We start from the raw sequence: 20,665 nt of genomic DNA, 5'->3' as shown, positions 1-20,665 counted from the left end.
GCATCTGAGCAATGGCATGGAATACCCTCTTCTGTATAGTCTTCCATCCAGGATGGTGTAACGAGGAAGTTGATACATTAGTTTCCGAGCCTGACTTCGATCTTTTGGAAGAATTCCATTTTCGAGGTATTCAACGATCGGGCTCATCCAGGTCGGTTCTGTCTCGATCATGCACACATCTTCCTTGTCTGGCTCAGTAATGCTGGGTGCTGACAGGTGCTCTACGGGTACAACATTCAGCTCCTCATTTTCGGCGGAGGTGGCGAGGCGAGCTAAGGCATCTGCGTTTGAGTTTTGTTCTCGGGGAACCTGTTCGATTGCATAAAACTCAAAAAACTCCAATGCGCACTTTGCCTTCTCCAGATAAGTTGCCATTTTTGTGCCACGAGCCTGGTACTCTCCCAAGATTTGATTAACTACGAGCTGAGAGTCGCTGTAGCAATGTATAGCTCTGGCCTTGAGTTCCTTTGCTATTCGTAGTCCTGCCAGTAAAGCCTCGTACTCAGCTTCATTATTAGATGCTTTAAAGCCGAACCTTAATGCAGAGTGAAATTTGCTCCCTGCAGGAGTGATCAAAATAACTCCTGCCCCCGCTCCATTTTCATTTGACGACCCGTCGACGTAAAGTTTCCACAGCTCGTGGGCCGTGGTTATTACCTCGTCATCAGCGATGCCGGTGCACTCCACTATGAAATCCGCCAACGCTTGTGCCTTGATGGTCGTCCTCGGATGGTAGGTGATCTCGAATTGTCCGAGTTCAACAGCCCACTTTAGGAGTCGACCAGACGCCTCTGGTTTAGACAAGACTTGCCTTAGTGGTTGATCTGTTAATACGTGGATAGGATGTGCCTGAAAGTAAGGGCGGAGCTTTCGAGATGAGTGGACCAAACTGAGGGCGAGCTTCTCCATCAGTGGATACCTTGACTCTGCCCCCAGTAATCTTTTACTGATATAGTATACGGCTTTCTGTATTCTCTCTTCCTCTCGGACGAGCACCGCGCTTATCGCGTGTTCGGTAGTTGAGAGGTACAGGAACAGTACTTCTCCCGTCTCAGGCTTTGATAGGATGGGCGGTTCGGCTAGGTGCTTTTTGAGCTCCTGAAAGGCTAGCTCGCATTCATCTGTCCATTCGAACTTCTTACTTCCCTTCAATAAGTTGAAGAATGGGAGACCGCGGTCTGTTGACTTCGAGATGAACCTGCTCAGAGCTGCCATCCTGCCAGTCAGGCTTTGAACATCTTTATGCTTCTGAGGCGAAGGCATATCGATGAGGGCCTTTATCTTGTCGGGATTAGCCTCGATTCCACGAGAATTGACAATGAAACCCAGAAATTTTCCTGAAGACACCCCAAAAGTGCACTTCTGAGGATTCAACTTCATGTTGTACTTTCTGAGCACGCCAAAGCAATCTTCGAGGTCATCAACATGGTTCTTGTTAAGTTGAGACTTTACAAGCATGTCGTCAACATAAACTTCCATGTTGTTCCCTATTTGCTCTAAGAACATCATGTTTACGAGCCGCTGGTACGTGGCTCCGACATTCTTGAGTCCGAATGGCATGACATTGTAGCAGTAGAGCCCTTTATCTGTAATGAAGCTCGTATGCTCTTGGTCGGGGGCATGCATGGGAATCTGGTTATATCCAGAATAGGCATCCATGAACGACATCAGACCATGCCCCGCCGTGGCATCCACGAGCTGATCAATTCTCGACAGGGGAAAACAGTCTTTCGGGCAGGCCTTGTTGAGGTCCGAGTAGTCAATGCACGTCCTCCATGTCCCATTGGGTTTCGGGACCAACACTGGATTGGCCACCCAATCAGGGTAAAAAGCGTCCCTTATAAAATTATTTGCTTTCAGCCTGTCCACCTCCTCCTTTAGTGCTTTCTTTCTGTCTTCATCCAGCTGCCTTCGCTTTTGCTGCTTTGGGGGAAAACTTTTGTCTATATTCAATGCGTGGCTCGCTACATTAGGGCTTATTCCCATCATGTCAGAGTGGGACCACGCGAAGACATCCTGGTTTTTCTTCAGAAAGCAAATTAATTGCTATTTTGATTCGTCTTGGAGGTGTTTCCCGACCTTCACCTTTTTTGAGGGATCAGATTCATCGAGCTGAACCTCTTCGAGCTCCTCCAAAGGTTGGAGGTCAACCTTCTCTTCAATCCTTGGATCGATCTCCTCATCAATTTCTAAAACTGTCCCATCTTTATTCTGTATGACAACAAGTGCTTGCGCGCTTGTTTGTTTCTTTCCCCTTAAGGAAATGCTGTAGCACTCCCTTCCTGCCAATTGATCTCCTTTCAATGTTCCAACCCCGCTTGGAGTTGGGAACTTAAGGGCTAGATGCCTTACAGATGAAACTGCCCCCAGCCCGACCAGGGCGGGTCTCCCGAGCAATACATTGTAGGCAGATGGTAACTCTACTACCACGAACTCCATCATCTTGGTCACCGAGACTGGATAGTCTCCCAAGGTCACAGGGAGTTCAATGGACCCCATACAGGCGGTTCCTTCTCCAGAAAAGCCGTACAAAGTGGTTGCACAAGCCCTCAGGTCGCGAAGGGAGAGTCCCATTTTTTCTAGGGTTGCTTTATAAAGAATGTTAACTGAGCTCCCATTGTCTATGAGAACTCGGTGCACTCTTTTGTTGGCAAGCTGTAGGGTGATGACGAGTGGATCATGATGAGGGAACTGGACGTGGGAGGCATCCTCCTCGGTGAAGGTTATAGGCTGAGTCTCAACCCTTTGGCTTTTTGGCGCCCTTGGTTCGGGTTCATATGGAGACCCGTCCCCTGTCTTCAGCTCATTCACATATCGTTTTTGAGCATTTCTGCCCCCTCCTGCGAGATGAGGACCTCCCGAGATGGTTATTACATCCTCTCCATCTATCGGCGGAGGCCTGTCCTCATCCCGAGATCGAGAGTTATTATTCTATGCTGCCGGAAGCGCGGCTACTCTCTGGCTAGCAGTAGCCTGTCCAGTATTCTGGTTTTTGACGTACTGCCGGAAATAACCTCTCGAGATTAACCCTTCGATCTCGTCTTTCAGCTGTCGGCACTCATCAGTTGTGTGGCCGGTGTCCCTATGAAATCGACAGTATTTGCTGGAATCCCTCTTGGATTTTTGATTCCTCATAGGGTCCGGACGTCTGAAGGGGACCTGGTTTTCATTAGCCAGGTATATGTTTTCCCGAGACTCGTTGAGCTCGGTGTGCACTTTATATACGGAGAAATACCTTTCTCCTTTTTTCTTCTTTCCTCCATCAACCTCGGGATTATTTCCCTCGCTCTTTTTCCTCTTGGAGGGATTCTCCGAGGTAGGCTGTGTAGCTGCTGGGTCAACCGAGGTTGAGGCGGAGTTAATGTTTATCGTTGTAGTTTCGGTCTGCGAGGTCGCCTTGAGTGTTGACCTCGCCTCCTCTACATTGACAAATCTCTGCGCCCTTCTGTTAAATTCGGTTATCGACCTCACCGGTTTCCCTTGCATGTCATCCCAAAGGGCACTCCCGGGCAAAACACCAGCTCGAATGGCCATCAAGTGCCCACTGTCATCCACGTCTCGAGCTCGGGCGACCTCTAGATTAAATCTTGTCAGGTAGCTCTTTAGTGTTTCGCCCGGTTGTTGTCGGACGTTAGTCAAAGTGGATGCTTCGGGTCTGACTCCCACCATAGCCCGGAACTGCTTCTTGAAGTCTCTAGACAATTGATCCCACGAAGTTATAGAATGTCTCTTGTACTTCTCGAACCAACTCTTGGCAGGCCCGGCCAATGATGTCGGAAACAACATACATCTGAGCTCGTAACCCACGTTACTAGCTCTCATGATAGTGTTGAATGTACTCAGATGGCTGCATGGGTCAGTTTTTCCTTCAAACGCTGGGACGTGAGGAATCCGGAACCCTTGGGGGAACTGAGTGTTAGAAATATTGGGAGCAAATGGCTCGAGCTCCTCATCAGAGTCCTCATATCGACCGTTCCCTCGTTCATTCTTCAAAAGCCTAAAGGCTTTTTCGAGCTGATCGATCCTTTCTTGTACTGGGTCCTTAGGCGGTGTTTGGAATTGATAGTCATTAATCACGACCCCAGGCTCGCGTCTCCGTGAGGGGTCTCTACGCCCATTCAGATGATTCCTGAGATCCGGGTTTGTCTGATCTCCCTTTCCCCTGCTCTGATTCAGGTGATTGCGCAGGTCGGGATGGCTCTTGTGATTCCCAGTATTTTTACGACCCCGGTCGTGTTTACTGACAGACCTAGCTTCTCCGGACTCATCACTAGTGAAACTCATCGATCGGTCATTTCGTGGTGGATCCTTTCTACGTCGCCTTGTCCCTGCAGTGCGAGATCGGGACGTCTGACTTCTCTCGGATGGCGCGCCTTTCCGCCCCTGGAACGTCTCCCTGTTTTCTTGTCTTTCCCCTGTACGCCCTTGATCCTGATCTCGATCAGGTTGAGCGTTCCTGCGGGGAGGTGAAGGATATCTTATGGGAGATGGAGGAAACCGTATAGGTGACGGTGGTTGCCGTCCTTGCCTCGGCCTGGAGGGTCCAGAATTTGCCCGAGATGGGCCAGTTGCGTTTGGTGCACTACCAGGAACCTGAGTCCGAGCCTCGGCAGGAGCTCGGTTGTTCTCAGTTCCTGCAGGCACTTCCACAGGTGGATTAGGCGGGACCCGAGCTCGGGTACTCCTCTGAGGCCTAGAAGGAGCAGATGGCTCTGTTGGTGCTGGAGGTTGCGCTGGCCTCCTTGTGGTAGCATTTTTTCGTGGACGCCCACGGGGCCTCCGGGGAGGAACGTGCACGTCCCTTGGAGGAGGGACTTGGTCTTCGCGCGGAAGCGGGGGCTGAGCCACCTGCGCTTCCGCGGCTATCCTAGTCAACTCCTCGTTACGTTTGTTGTCATCTGCCAGCAGTTGTTTCAGCTGCCGATTCTCCAATTCTACAATAGGGACATAACGCTCAGGGTTATAATACATGTCCTCATCCCTTGGTTATGGAGGTGGTCCCCGGGAATCGGAGGACCCACTCCTTTCTTCAGCGTCCGGGTTCTCCATCGGTTGTTTTCCAGGACGCCTTGGGTAATTTTCTTCAGGAGTGTTCTGATTGTTTGTAGCCATGAATCTCTCTGGGATGGATGCTTGAGGCTCTCAATGAAAGCACCAAACTGTTGACGCCGTTTTTCGTCAACAGATAAAAGAAGATAGCACGTTAAACAATTAAAGACAGTAGCTAAAACAAACAAACAAATCAGACACACGGTTTTTACGTGGTTCAGCAGTTAAATCTGCCTAGTCCACGAGTCTCTGTTATTAATCTCAAGATTATCTCTGAACAATTCTTTAGCATGAATTCTCCAGAGTTTTCTCTCAAGGATCAGAATTTCAGTCCTTTACAATGGTGCATGACTCCTCTATTTATAGAGAAGGAGGCAGAATACTATCCCACATATTTTGGGTAGTTACTCTTTTGTGAATAAAAATAAATGGCCTTAAATGCCAATAATCAGATATAAAAGGAAACGTTCCCCAAAGATCAGGAAACGCATAACTGACTAAATAATATCCCACGATTTTTGGGGATTTACATCAATAAATGAGGATCATATCCCATATCTACAACACTTGTAGATATTCAAGGTAATCATAGCGTATCTCCAAGGCTTCAGCATCTAAGGTTTCACGTCATTGTGCGAGCCACTGACATTTCCCGAGCTGACATTTCTTTCGAGATGGCATATCGAGCTCGAGATCTCTGCTCCGAAGTTGTTCCTGAAGATGAGGGGCTCACAGAGCTATCCTTCGAGATCGAGATCATTTCGAGGTCACCATATTCGAGGTCTGTACCATACTTTGCAGGCTCCGATTTATAATCGTAGAGCATACCCTAACCCTCGCGAGACCATTTAATGCGAACTCAGCTTTCGAGGTCATATTTGCTATGGCTCGAAATCTGGGTATAACAATATTTATATATACTATAAAACTATAATTCATTCTATTATATATTGAAGAAAAAAAAAGTGAACCGGTTTTTATTAAAATTATAGACAATGTTTACCCTAATTTTTTAATACATTTATATCATACATTATATTAAACATATTTTATTTATTTTTATGATATTGTTTATTTATTTAAAATTTATATGATAATTCAAAACAATAAAATTAAATACATGTTTGAATAAATATGTTTATAACTTTAAAATTAAGCAAACGTGCATTGCATGTTATTTTTACCTAGTATATATATATAAATATTAGGTGCAAGCAACCTGCATTGCATGTTGCTTAGTTTTATTTAGAAAATTTATTAATTGTTTTCATTAAGCTTTTATGATCGTCATATAAATTTTAAATAAATAAATAATATTATATATAAAATAATGACATAAACATATTAAAAGAAAAATTAAACCAAAACATTGTTTATCGTTTTTTTAAATAATATGATAACCTTTTAGATCACAAACTACCATATTTAAAGTATAAACATATTCATGATATTATTCAAATCACACATCAATCATTGAAGAAGAAACTTCTTTATTCTTGATAGAATATACATGTTATTCTAATTTCTTAATTAGTTACACAGTCATACTATTTGTACACACACAATACTTATATATAATGTATTTATTATGTATTATATATTATTACAATAATAATATTTTATAACATGTAAATTTATATATTAATATAATTATTAAATGTCTAATTTTGTATTAAATATTATTATATTTATAATATTTGAATATATATTAATATAATTACTAAATATTTATTCTAGCAAAATTTTATAAAAATTAGAATTATATATTATACGTTATATACTATTATGATAATGTTTTATAATATTAATATAATTATTAAATATATAATATTAGTATATATTATTATAATAATGATATTTTATAACATTTAAATTTATATTAATATAATTAATAAATATTTATTTTAATTATTTTTAAAAATATATTCAGTTAAATATTTAGAATATTTCATTAAAATTAACCAAAAAAAAACCGTTAAATATACTTTTATAAAAGATATATTCATATGCTTATGCTATTTAAATTAACTATGACGATTTTATTTTATATTGAAAAAAAATATATGAATACACACTTTTTCTTGTAGTACTTTATTTTAAAATATTTTTTTTACGATTTGTTTTACTATATTTGGAATATATATTTATATATAAGTGATGTATATTTGGTATATGATTAAGGAAAATTTACAGCAAAAGTTAATAAATCATATAAAAGATTGTACATAACTGATTAAGTAGTTTTTTTTAGTAGCAAAAGTTGGTATGAAATAATGCATATAATAAGTTACATGTATAGTATATATACTTTATAAAAATCACATTTTACATAGATTTAGTGGAGCTAATTAGTTCATTAGTTTTCACAGAGGATGATGAATGGTCACACTAAATTGGTATAAAATATAATTTTTACAGCACAAAAAAAATTTAATAACTTAAGTACAATATTCATACTATATTCTAGTTTTTGCCTAAACAAAACTATTTAATGTTTTAAGTATAATCTTTCAGACTACTTATTCACTTTTGCCGCAAAGATTTGAATATAAAAATAAAGATGTATAAATTCTCGAACGAAAAACCTAGTTTTATTGTACTTAGAATATATATGTTTTAATTATTAACATAATGATTGAAACACTCAAATATTACTCCCAAATATTATTAGAGCATATTTTTTATTTAATCAATAATATTTGATCGAGTGCAATATTTATGCGCCTCAGTACGTATGAGATACAAAATTCTACTGTTATATGAGAAGTGTTAGAACACTCAAAATGGGTGAATTATAATAGCTAAAACTATAAAATTTAGCTCAAAATCATCAAAAGCACACTTCATTGGATGAGCTAAACTGTTATTCTATTTTAGCTCACCATATTTCAACTCCACATGTAACTAAAACTTACCTCTCCTTCAAACAATTTTTATTATTATTTTAGTCATTTTTATTCTTTCTCTTTCTAAATCATTTATTCTTTATCTGATTTTTCTATTATTTTATTTAATAAAAAAGTTTAAAAATATAATATTTAAATAATGTAGAGAGAAAATATAAAGAACCTGATGTATATACAGTATAATATAAAGTTTGGGGTAAAATAAAAAAATTGAGATTTTAGTGAGTTAATTTAAAAGATAACATATAACACTCATTGAGAGTGATCTTAGTTACATACTTTTTCACTCTCTATTAAAAGTAATAAAGAGATGTCTACATGTCACATGAGGGTATGTAAGAAGGTAAAAAAGAGTAAGAAAGAGATTGTGTTTATATTAGCATTAATTTGTCTATCTATTTAAGCAAAAATGAATAAATAGATTACGTACCAAGCACGAGAAACGCCATCGGCAAAGCCGTTGACCTTGTTCCCAATAACACAACATACTTCCTCCATAATTTTCTTTGCAGCATCTTCATCAATGGCCTTTAAGACTGCCAAGGCACTGCTCGACAGCTGAATGGAGCCGCGGTGGCGACCCTCGCCTCTCAAGGCAGTTGAATCAGCCTTCTCAAACACCTCCACATCGAATCCCCTGTGCTTGGCAGCCAAAGCCAAAACTAGGCCCCTAATGCCCCCACCAGCTACCAAAATCCGAAGCCTCTTATTACTCTCATTATTATTGCTACCAATACTAATTGTACTCTTCTCTTCTTCTAAATGCATGGGATTGTCACTTTTCCTACACAATACAGAAAAACTTGATCTTGTTGTCGCCTTCACTCCTCTTGATCTAAACTCGGGGAGTTGAATTACATGATCATTACTCCAAGTACTAATTAAGCTACACTTCATAGATGCCATTTTTGTTTTGCTTTCTAAAAAATGTACCACTATATATATATATATATATAAATTCAAGTAATGTTATCTCTTGAAATAATTAGTTAGTTGGTGGTGTGCCTAATATGCTAAACAATAATTCAGTTTGAATACAATATTTAGGTCCATTGATTGGACATAATTTAAACATAGGATAATTATTCTCTATACGTATACTGTTTGTAGATCGACAAATAACTAGCCAAACATATAACATATTAATTATACTCCTTGAAAATTAACATATAGTCAAATAGACAGTAATTAACATATAGTCAAATAGACAGTACTACAAAAAAAAAAGTCTATACCGAGAACACTATACTGAGATCGGTGCGACCCCCCCCCCCCCCCCCTCTCTTCTTCTTCCTCTTTCCCTCATTTTTTACAGAGACGAATCTCTCTTTCTTGTCCGCCTCTCTCTACCGAAATTCACAACAAGGAAAAGGGGCTTTTACTTCGGTTTTTAAGCTTGATTTACTTCGATTTTCGCTAAAATTCGCAACCGCAGTAGTTCGGAGCGAAGTAAAAACTCGCTAAAAACCGAAGTAGAATCCCCACTTTCTACTTCGGTTTTTACATAATAACCGAAGTAGAAAGTGTATATACGCTAGCATCCTGGGCACTTTCTACTTCGGTTTTTAGGGAAAACCGAAGTAAAAGGTGTACTTTCTACTTCGGTTTTATCTAAGAACCGAAGTAAAATGGCACTTTCTACTTCGGTTCTTAGGTAAAACCGAAGTAGAAAGTGCCCGACTTTTTTATTTAATATATGTTTCTAATTATTTTTAAATGGATGGTTTCTATTTATATATATATATATATATATATTTTGGCCTAATTTTATTTAATTGATCTAATTAATTTTTTTTTTTGGCCTAATTATTTTTCAACAATTTAATTATATGATATTACAATTATATATATTTTTACAATTGAAATTGGTTAAGAATTTTTTTTGAATGAAAATATGATAACTTTTATTAATTAAAAATGTTGTACATAAACATATAAAATACAAGTACTTAAGTAAGATAACTAGCCTTAACATTAATACATTTACAAAAGACTAAACTTACAACTAAACAAAATAGACTTACTGATAAATGTATGGTATCAATTTGCCTAACCATTCGTGTTGGATTGGCAAGAGGTCTGCAATCTCACAATATTGCGTCTTCCCACCAAACTGTAAAATTAATAAATATAAATTAATTTCATAGATTATCGATAGCAAATAAATTATAAAAAATGAACTTACTTTTTCTTTTAGGGTAGTCATTGCATTTGATGCCCGTACAAGATCTCTAATGTACTTCAAGACATAAAAACCACATTCATGACTTTGTGGTTGTCTTGGACATGTAACATTGAATATCTTTGTGGGATTGCCGAGTAATGCATTGGAAGAAGCTCTATAATATGCACTATTTAAAAAGAAAATTAACAAAAATTATTAAAATGTAGTAACATGTAATATTTGTTGCATATTAAGAAATATTTTAAAAAATTTAAAACTTACCTCATTATCATTGAATCAATTTCTTCTGGACGTTTGTGTGATTTCAATGGATCTAAGAACACGATTTTTCCTTTTGGCATAGCAATCACCAACATCCAATGTTCCCTAAAATAAGAAGCGTATGTTAAGTAAAATAATTAAATTTTTAATATATGACTAATCAAATAAGAAAATTTTACACTATTTCTTACCGTATGTTCCAAGGTATAAAGTAAAGTTGACCAACTCTATCCATGGTCATCAACCAATTCGCCAAGTCAATGGTTGATCGCTCTACATCATTAACATTATTAATGCTAAGACGTTCAATGTCATAAAACTTGTAATAGACACGCTGATTTGGAAATAGGGACTCCCAAATGCATCTCCAAAATTTTCTTTAGTGTTAAATATTTTGAAAAATTTCGGCAGAGTTTCCCCTATAAATAGGACTTCCCAAACCTGTAAACATTCAATGTCTATGAAAATTTTCAACAGATCACAGAGCAGTACTCATAACTGATTCTAAATTCCTATCATTCCAAAGAATTAGTTTAAGGGATACCTTAATCCGAATATCATTGCTGAGCCTCCAATCATATGCAAGGTAGCAACTTGTTCCACATCCTCTGAAGTTAGGAATATTGACTCGCGATTCATGAATGTTGGGTCCACTGGAATGGAGACGACTGAGTTTATTCCCTTAACTCTGCAAAATTCTCTCACCATAAACTGAAGGCTAACATGGATGCGATTCATGATGTGATCGGCAAATGGTTGGCCTTCGGTCAGAGTGTTTTCTGGATTGACGTGAGACCCAGCTGATGACAGATGCGGGCTAGTCATAGGAGGTTTTGACATATCCTTGGATGAACTTTTTGACATAGGAGGTTTCTTTCTTAGAGGACCCTACGCAACATCAAGTAAAAATAATATTAAAATACTGGACCAACAAATATTTTAATAGGTAACAAATTAAAGAATTCGTTTATACCTGGTCATTCATAATTAAATCTTTTGGCCAAGGAAGGAATGTGTCATAAGTATCTCGAACATAGTGTATCTCCCCAACAGAACATGGGATTTCAGCATCCTCTTGTAACATTTTGGTGACTCGCACCCTCGCGTATTCGTCTGTCAGTTGAACACCATGAATAGTCAGTGGACCCACCCCATCAATGATAACACCCTCTGCCACCACATTATGAATATTATCCGAACAAAGTAACACATCCTGCATGTACGGTGTGTCATCCTGCATGTACGGTGTGTGGTATTCTTCGTCGCTCTGCTCGTCATCATTGTCGTGTTCATCCATATCATCTATCCCACCTGCTTGTTTAGCTTTTTCCTCCTCTAAAGCTTTAAGTTCTGCTTTGAGCCTCGCAATTTCTGCATCTTTCTTACTAACAACATCAGCCATTTCTGTTGCTATTTTTGGTTTTCTTCCAAAGATGGACGAAATCTTCGCAAACGACCTACAATAATCAACCAAATTTATTTTAAAACTAAAATATTATAGAATTAAGTTAAATGCAACAAATAAAAAATAATATCATACCCAAGTGCTCTAACACGCCCTGGGTGCTCAGGTGTCCCTAAAGCTTGTGTTAATATGCCATTCCGACCCTTTGCAATGATTTCTCCACTACTAACTTTTTCTTTCAGCTCATTCTGTGGAACAAACCAGTGGTCACTTATATTAGTGACTTATAAGAACTTTATCATTCCTAAATTACTTTAAAATACTTGCTTGAAACCACTTACAATTCTTGCTTCAATTTGTTTGTCCAAATCTGTGACAAGAACCTTCCTCTTTTCTCGTGCTCTTATCCATACTTGGTACCGTTCTACATCTGCCACACCTAGTTCAGTTTTCTACAACATACAACAATTAATTAAAGTTGGTGAGTGCAATATTCTTCATAACAAGTTGACAGTTATAAAATAGTGATGCGAATTACTTACCAGGTCCTCTCTAACATTGGCAAGCCCTCTACGAGATGTACGATGCCTCGAAGTATATTTGAGAGCTCTTTCACGTTGTGCTTCCCGCAAAGCCTACATTAAATAGGTAACAATAAGTTTTTAAGCAATTATTAGTATTTCAAAACTAATAAATCATATACATAATAGATATACATAATAGTACCATAAACTCAGGAGATAAACGGTGGCTAACAAATGTCCTCCAATCTTCTAGGTCAAGTTCTGGATATTTCTTAGGAAGGATTTGGAGTTCATCTATCAGACCGTCTTCTGCCAAAGGATAGAAGTAGTCACTAGTGATGTTGGTCTTAAAATCTCTCATCATTCTTCCCGCACTTTTCATTAATTCTGGTTTCCAATTTTCTGGAATGTTAAAGGCACCCTGAAATAGAAAGAAAATGATTAATGAAATGCAAAGTAATTCATGAAAATGATCAATATATTCATGAAATATTTTCTTACATATACATCCTCCCATATTCTATTCTTCAATTCTTGTGGGACTTGTCTCCAATCCTTATAATTGAGAGAGACCGTTCTCCTAGTTTTAACTCCAAGGTACGATTGCATCTCACTATATGCTTTCCCTATAGGTTGACCTTTATCATTAAACTGAATATTTCTCTTTATTCCCTTAGCTTTTTTATTATTGATATTGTTCTTCTTTGTTGGGCCTCGCCTATTTGGTGTGTTCTCACCTTCAGAAATTGTCATCTGCACATAAACAAGAATTAACGTTACAATCATGACATAAATAAATACATATTTAACATAAAAATGAATACATTACTCACTGGACACATTTTCTTTTCTTTTTTCTTTTCTTGGTTGATCCACAATCTACCCAACATTGTTGTCCACCCAAGAACACTTGAGCAGAGGAATTTGAAATAAGGAATAATCAAGCTCCCATATTTCTTCAACAACCCCATAATATGCCATAGTACCAGCAACTGGATTATTGTCTTTTGCACTAGCGAAATGCACTGCTTCTGCCACAATACTTACTCCACTATTTTGAACCATTCGAGCATCATCTCGTGACTTTGTGTGAAATCTTTTTCCTCCAACAATGTAAGCATTGTGCTTTATTACATGAACACTTGGTCCAAATGATATGCGTTTTAACTCTGTCGACACTCCATGGTTTTCTTCTCCCAACCTTGCTAGAATAATATTTTTCAACCATCGACTAAATGTTTTATTGTGCTCATCTATAATCCATTTCTATTTATTTTTAACCTTGTTGGGAATCATTGATTGTAATAACTCCATGTGCTCACTACAATACAAAGTACAACATATTAAAATTTCAATTATACATAAAAATGAGCATAATGTTTATTAAATCTATAACTTACGTTATATAGGGTTAAACTTCGGGATTGTTTTCCAACACAACTAAATGAGCTTGATCTAATTCTGCACGAGATATGGTCACTACTGTTCCTTTCCCTCGTAATCCTCTATCAACTCCATCCGAGTTATTCCGTGGTTTGCTAATTCTGATTGTGTCGATTCCAACCATGTACTCTGAACAAAATTCCACAGCTTCTTCAGCTAAATAACACTCAACCATACAAGCTTCAGGGCGATGGTGATTACGTACATATCCTTTCAACACCTTCATATTCCTTTCAAATGGATACATCCATCTCGCCCAAACTGGCCCACACAACTTGGCTTCTCTTACTAAATGGACCATCAAATGTATCATGATGTCAAAAAATGATGGTGGAAAATATTTTTCAAGCTTGCATAAAGTTTCAACTATTTCATCATGCAATGCATTCAACTTCTTCATTTCCAATTCTTTTCCACATAGTTGATTAAAGAAGATGCACACACTTGTCACACTATCTCTAACTCTTTTTGGTAAAACTGACCGAATGGAAATTGGAAGTAATTGTTGCATTAATATATGACAATCATGTGATTTCATTCCAATTAACTTCAAATCTTCCATAGACACCAAGTTTCGAACATTCGATGAGTAACCATCAGGCACTTTCATCCCTGCCAATGATTGACATACGGCTTGCTTCTCTTCTTTAGACAATGTAAAACAAGCAAGAGGCAAATATGTGCGAGCCCCTTTTTCTTCAGGTGCCAAGCGGTGTCTTATACCCATTTCAACAAGATCTAAACGACTAGACAAACCATCTTTGGTTTTACCTGGGATATCAAGTAATGTACCGATTATACTTTCGCATACATTTTTTTCTATGTGCATGACATCCAAGCAATGTCTAACGAGTAAATCTTTCCAGTAAGGAAGTTGAAAGAAAATTGATTTTCTTTGAAAACATCCATTGACTTTTTTGTTTTTATTCTTCTTCCCATACCTAAAGTCAACTTTTTCTACTTCCGTAAGAATTTGCTCACCTGACAATGGCAAAGGAGCAATGTCTCGTTCCACAGTACCGTCAAATGCTTTTTTTTAATTTCTGTCAGGATGACTTAAATGCAAATATCGTCTATGACCCATATAACACATTTTGCGTCCATTTGACAAGCGACGGGCCCTTGTGTTGGTGCAACAAATTGGACAAGCTTGGTAACCTTTTGTGCTTAAACCTGATAGGTTACCATATGCTGGAAAATCATTAACAGTCCATAACAACACCGCTTTCAAATTAAACACTTCTTTTTTAAAACCATCATATGCCTCAACACCATTTTCATACAACTCTTTCAAATCATCAATTAATGGTGCCAAGTAAACATCGATATCATGTCCTGGTTGTTTTGGGCCCGAAATCATTAATGAAAGCATCATGAACTTCCTTTTCATCACCAACCAAGAAGGAAGATTGTACATAACCAGGAAGACAGGCCATGAACTGTGCCTACTACTAAGAGATCTATGCGGGTTTACTCCATCAGCAGCTAAACCAAGACGAAGATGTCTTGGTTCATTTTTGAATTCTGGATTGATATAATCTACCTTCTTCCAGGCCTGTGAATCTGCAGGATGCCGGAGTTTACCATCTTTCACTCGTCCAGTCTCGTGCCATATTAAGTTCTTAGAGTGTTCTGCACTTCGATATAATCGCTTCAGCCGCGAAATCAAAGGTAAGTACCATATCACTTTCTGAGGAATAAGTTTCCTAATCTCTTTACTTTTGGTAGGTTTGTACCGTGATAAACCACATTCTGGGCAAGCGTCCATGTCTGCATACTCCTTACGATATAAAATACAATCATTCGGACATGCATGAATCTTCTCATACTTCAACCCTATCAAACTTAATGTCTTCTTTACTTCATATGTAGACTCTGGAAAACAATTTTCTAGCGGCAAAATCTCCTTGAAAGCAGCTAAAAATTGATTGAAACACTTATCACTAACTCCATTTTCTGCTTTTATGTTATAAAATTTAACCATTGTGGGCAATCTTAGTTTATTGCAACCACTGAACAATTGTCTGTCTGCATCTCTAACCATACTATCAAATTTTTCTGGATTATGAAAAAACTCTTCTTGTGCTTCATCAAGCAATTCTATAGGATGATCATCAAAATCATTACTCTCAAAATCATCTACACCTAGCCTACCTAATGGATATGGGTCATCATTTAATAATTCTCCATGCCAATACCATTTACTATAACTCATATCAAATCCCCGACAAAATACATGATCCTTTATCATGGTAATATTCCCCTTTACTCCATTACCACAATCGATACAAGGACAACGAATTTTTTGTGGATCACTACAATTCTTTAGGAAAAACTCTAAAAATTTGTTGAATCCATCTTGAAATTGTGATGTTTCTCTCCTCTCAAGCATCCATGATTTATCCATACTAATAACAATATTCAATTCCTAATAAGTTAGAAAAAAAACTTATATTAGGTTCTAGTCTTATAAATTTTTTAAAAAATTCGGCAGAGTATCCTCTGTTTCTATAGCATACCGTAATTTCATAATTACCTATAAAATCAATACAAACAAACACAATAATCAAGCATATATGAATCCATCATTATTAGGTTCTAGTCTTATAAATTTTTTAAAAAATTCGGCAGAGTATCCTCTGTTTCTATAGCATACCGTAATTTAAAAATTACCTATAAAACCATTTAAAACAAACACAATAATCAAGCATAGATGAATCTATCATTATTAGATTCTAGTCTTATAAATTTTTTTTAAAATTCGGCAGAGTATCCTCTGTTTCTATAGCATACCGCAATTTCAAAATTTCCTATAACAACAACACAAACAAACAAAATAATCAAGCATAAATCAATCCATCCTTATATCACCACAGCACGCAAATTTCCCAGAGCCTACTTTACTAATTTTCAAACATAACTTTCACTAAATCTAATATGCATGATTACATTAGTCTTATCTTTATACATAAATCTTATAGTAATATAAATACAAAAAATAACTAACCTTCAATATTAATCTTCAATGCACCCGAAATGAACAACAAAGTTCACCACTCAATCAACGACCCTACTAAAACATTACATAATTAGTAAACTACATAATTAATTATCAAATCAATAAAAAAAAAATCAAACTAGTTAATGAAACTAATGAACAACACTTTGATCATCTTCAAGCTATTTATTTTTTTTCAAATATTTAAAAAACAAATTTATCTATTGTCAAAATTTCTAAAACTAACTAATATGCATATATATATTTATAATAAACCTAATTTTTATCACATTATTTAAACAAACAAAATAAACAAATAATTATAAAAATTAATAAAATATTAATTATATTAATTTTAAATTCGGAATAATAAAAAAAAATTAAAAAAACATAGAAAATTAAAAAATTATCATCAAAACCACATTTTAGTAATCTATACCTGTTTTGAAGCTCAAAATCCCCTTGCAATGTCAAAAATCCGGTCAAAATCCGGCAAGAAACACCACTTTCAAATGGAGAAAAAACCCACGACCAAATGCTTTTTTTTCTCTAAAAAACAAAAAAAAAAAGATTTTTGGACTATATTTCGGTTTATAGGGTAGAAATATTGCAAGAAATAAAGAAAAAACAAAAAAAAAAGGCTTGGATAATCAAAATGGGTGTTGGCTCACGGTGGTTAATGGAGGTTTTGGGGGTTTCTTTTTGCACAGAGGGTAGAGAGGTTTTGAGAAGATGACCGTTCGGGTCTAGGGAAGGGGCTTATAAACAACTTTTAACTTCGGTTTTTGGTAAAAACCGAAGTAGAAAGTGGACTTTCCACTTCGGTTTTTACCAAAAAACCGAAGTTAAAGGTCCTTAAGTCATACCTCTTGGACACTTTTAACTTCGGTTTTTTGGTAAAAACCGAAGTGGAAGGTACACTTTCTACTTCGGTTTTTACCTAAAAACCGAAGTTAAAAGTGCACAAGGGCCGCGTTTGGTTTGACCAGTTTTTTGCATTTTTACTATCTCTAAACATAATATAAGGGCTTGTGCAAACAAACACGGCCCTCTCCACTATGAATTTTTCACTTCGTTTTTTTAAAAAAGCGAAGTAGTAAGTAATTTTTTTTCAGAGCGCCAATTTGAAAAGCGAAGTAAAAGAGTTTGAAAAGGTTTTTACTTCGCTTTTTTTGTATGCTCACTATAAAAACCGAAGTAAAAACCTATATTTCTAGTAGTGATTGCTCAATTTCCATCTAAAAAATATCATTTTTAGGTCCAAAAATCTCCCAAATTAAGGAGTTTCTCTCTATTCCTTAAGGTACGATTCATTTCTTCATTTATATATATATATATATCTTTATAAAATTGTAATATATTTTTGGATTTTGTGGATTTTTTGTTTGAAGGTGTTGGTGCGATTTTTCTTGAACTACAGTGAAGGATTTGAGGTTGGCGCTCTTTCAAGATTCAAAGGTAATTTGTTTTTAATTTTTCTGTTTTGTTTGATTTTTCTTTTCAATTTTTGAATGATTTATGTTTTTTATATTAATGAATTAATATTAGTTTTAATAAAAATTCGTTATTATATTAGGGTGAATGTATTTATTATTAGATTTTAAAAATGTAATAGTAAAAATGAGATTAGGAATTAGAAAATTGTTAGATGGGTTAATTAGTATTTTTTTGTATTAAAATAGATTCTTTGTTGTTTTAGTAAAAATGATGTATTAAACATATTAGTAAACATATTAAATATTTGAGTGTTAATTTGGAATTTTTGGGTGCTAATGTTAGTATGTTGTTGTTGTTAATTTTTTTTTGGTTATGTTAGTAGTAAAAAATCAGATTTTATGAATATTAAAGATTTGTTGTTGTTAATTTTTAGTAGAATTATGATATTTTGATTAGAAAAATGAATAATTAATAAAATTTAGACTAATAATTATAAGTTATATAGTCGTTTACAATGTATTTGTATTGCTCTATGCATGTTTTAGGACTGGATATTTTTTATGTGTTATTTGCAGGTTTTTAAATTTTAGGATAGATGACAATACAGTCGTTATGCTGCCGAATTTTACATAGAATTATAAAATTTAGAGATTTTGTGAATATTAGTAAAAACAATCAATAAAATTTTTAATAGGTTTAGTAAAAAAAATCATAAAGTAATTAAATAACTTTGAACCAAATCCTAGAAATTGTGTGAAAATTAATTAAATTATTCAATAAAGTAAAAGCAAAAAATTTAATTTAATAAATAATTAATTAACATTTATAATTTCACTATTTTTTTGTAATTAAAATTAAAATTAAAATTAATATTTGAAGTTAGAAAAAAATATGTCAAATTTAAATAATTTTAATAATATTTACTCTCAAATATATTGGAGTTAGATATCATAAAACAACATAATTAACTTCAAAGAGCACAAAACATTATAAAAATAATATTTAATTTTATTTGTTTTTCTTTGGTAATAAGAAATCATTACCGAAGATATGATAGTGTGTTATTATCACCTAGTGATAATTTTTTATTTTATTAGTGTTCATCACAAGAAGCCTTAGACCCGTTCGGAGAGGGTGAGTCATTGAAGACTCTTAAATTTTCCTCTCTCTGAATTAGGACACACACACAAATTGATTGTAAGTTTGATAATAAGTATTCTGTGCAGTGCTACACTCATACAATGTCAATCGACAAGAGCTGGATTAATTTGACAGATTGATTATCTGATGAGTAGGAGTGTAACGCCCTGAATAGCCAAGACTGTTACACTGTATATTTATAAAGGTGCAGGACTTGCTAATCAAGTCATTAAGTTGAAAACGTGTCAATAAAATCGCTCATGAACTAGGGTTTAAAAAGGTTTTGGTCATAAAAGACACATTTCATAAAATTAAACGTTTTTGTACAAGGGATCTCAAAAGAAACAACGTTTGAAAGTCAGTTTACAAAATTTCAAGGTATAAACCATTGTTGGCCACTCTAAGGGCAAAATAAGCATTTATGATCCTCTTGTTCCCGTCCATTCCTCAACTGTGGCGGCTAAGCAACTAGTTATGTACATTCTGCCTTCAGAGCTCTCTGATCAGGGCTGATCAAGCTTACCATTTCCTTTACCTGCACCACGTAGTACTCGTGAGCCAAGGCCCAGCAAAAAAACATAACATCATAGCACAAGCACTGAAAATAATCATATAACTCTTTAAGCATGTTTATACACTTAGCAATCCCTAAAAATCACATAATTCATAGACATACTCATGATTCCATAAGCTAATACTTAGCCACTTAGCAACTCATATACAACAATTAACAATGACAATCATATCACACAATAATTAGGGTCGACGCCCTTAGGTCGCACCCTCTGTTTACCCCACTGACTCCGGTCCGCTTAAACCGAGCTCAGTGAATATTAAGCTGTCCTCAGCTACCAGTGGCTGAGCCGCGCCCTGTGCGCCAATGTAAACCCCGACACTATTAGGCCGTTGGTTTAATATTCTCATGGCATAACACCAACTTTCATAACGCATACAAGAATAGGGAACTCTTAGTCTCATTATTAACTCACAACCCGGTGCAGTTTTCTTACCTTTGATTTCTAAATGCTTAGATAATAAGAGATGCCCCCTGAGCACTATCCGTTTCCCGAGCCCTAGCTTTACCTAGTCACAACCAAGATAAGGAATTCCATTAACAATTGTAAAAAGGTTTTCGATTGAAGTTGTAGCTTCTGGGACATTGAATTCCACCAAACACGGTAGTAGAATCGATCCCGAGCATCCTAGACTAGGTTCCCGCACTTAAAACCTCCAGAAGGCTAAAAGTGCCCTTAAGGGCCGCGGCCCTTAAGACCCATGCCGCGGCTTGCCCCCTAAAACAGAGGCTAGGCCTCCCTG

At 36.1% G+C, this 20,665-nt stretch overlaps 1 protein-coding gene across 1 annotated transcript in view; it reads right to left on the bottom strand.

The window, feature by feature from the left end:
• The window catches only part of LOC133785206 (zeaxanthin epoxidase, chloroplastic-like), a 45,538-nt gene extending 36,677 nt beyond the window's left edge, over positions 1 to 8,861 (bottom strand). The window contains exon 1 of the mRNA XM_062224458.1: positions 8,386 to 8,861. Within this exon, the coding sequence (XP_062080442.1) occupies positions 8,386 to 8,861 (476 nt within the window). The remainder of the gene's footprint in view (positions 1 to 8,385) is intronic.
• Positions 8,862 to 20,665: the final 11,804 nt, after the last annotated feature.

This window comes from Humulus lupulus, chromosome 6 (genome assembly GCF_963169125.1).
Source record: "Humulus lupulus chromosome 6, drHumLupu1.1, whole genome shotgun sequence".
NCBI lineage: Eukaryota > Viridiplantae > Streptophyta > Magnoliopsida > Rosales > Cannabaceae > Humulus > Humulus lupulus.
Note: the sequence above shows the minus strand (reverse complement) of the source record. Positions and strands in the feature narration are given on the sequence as shown.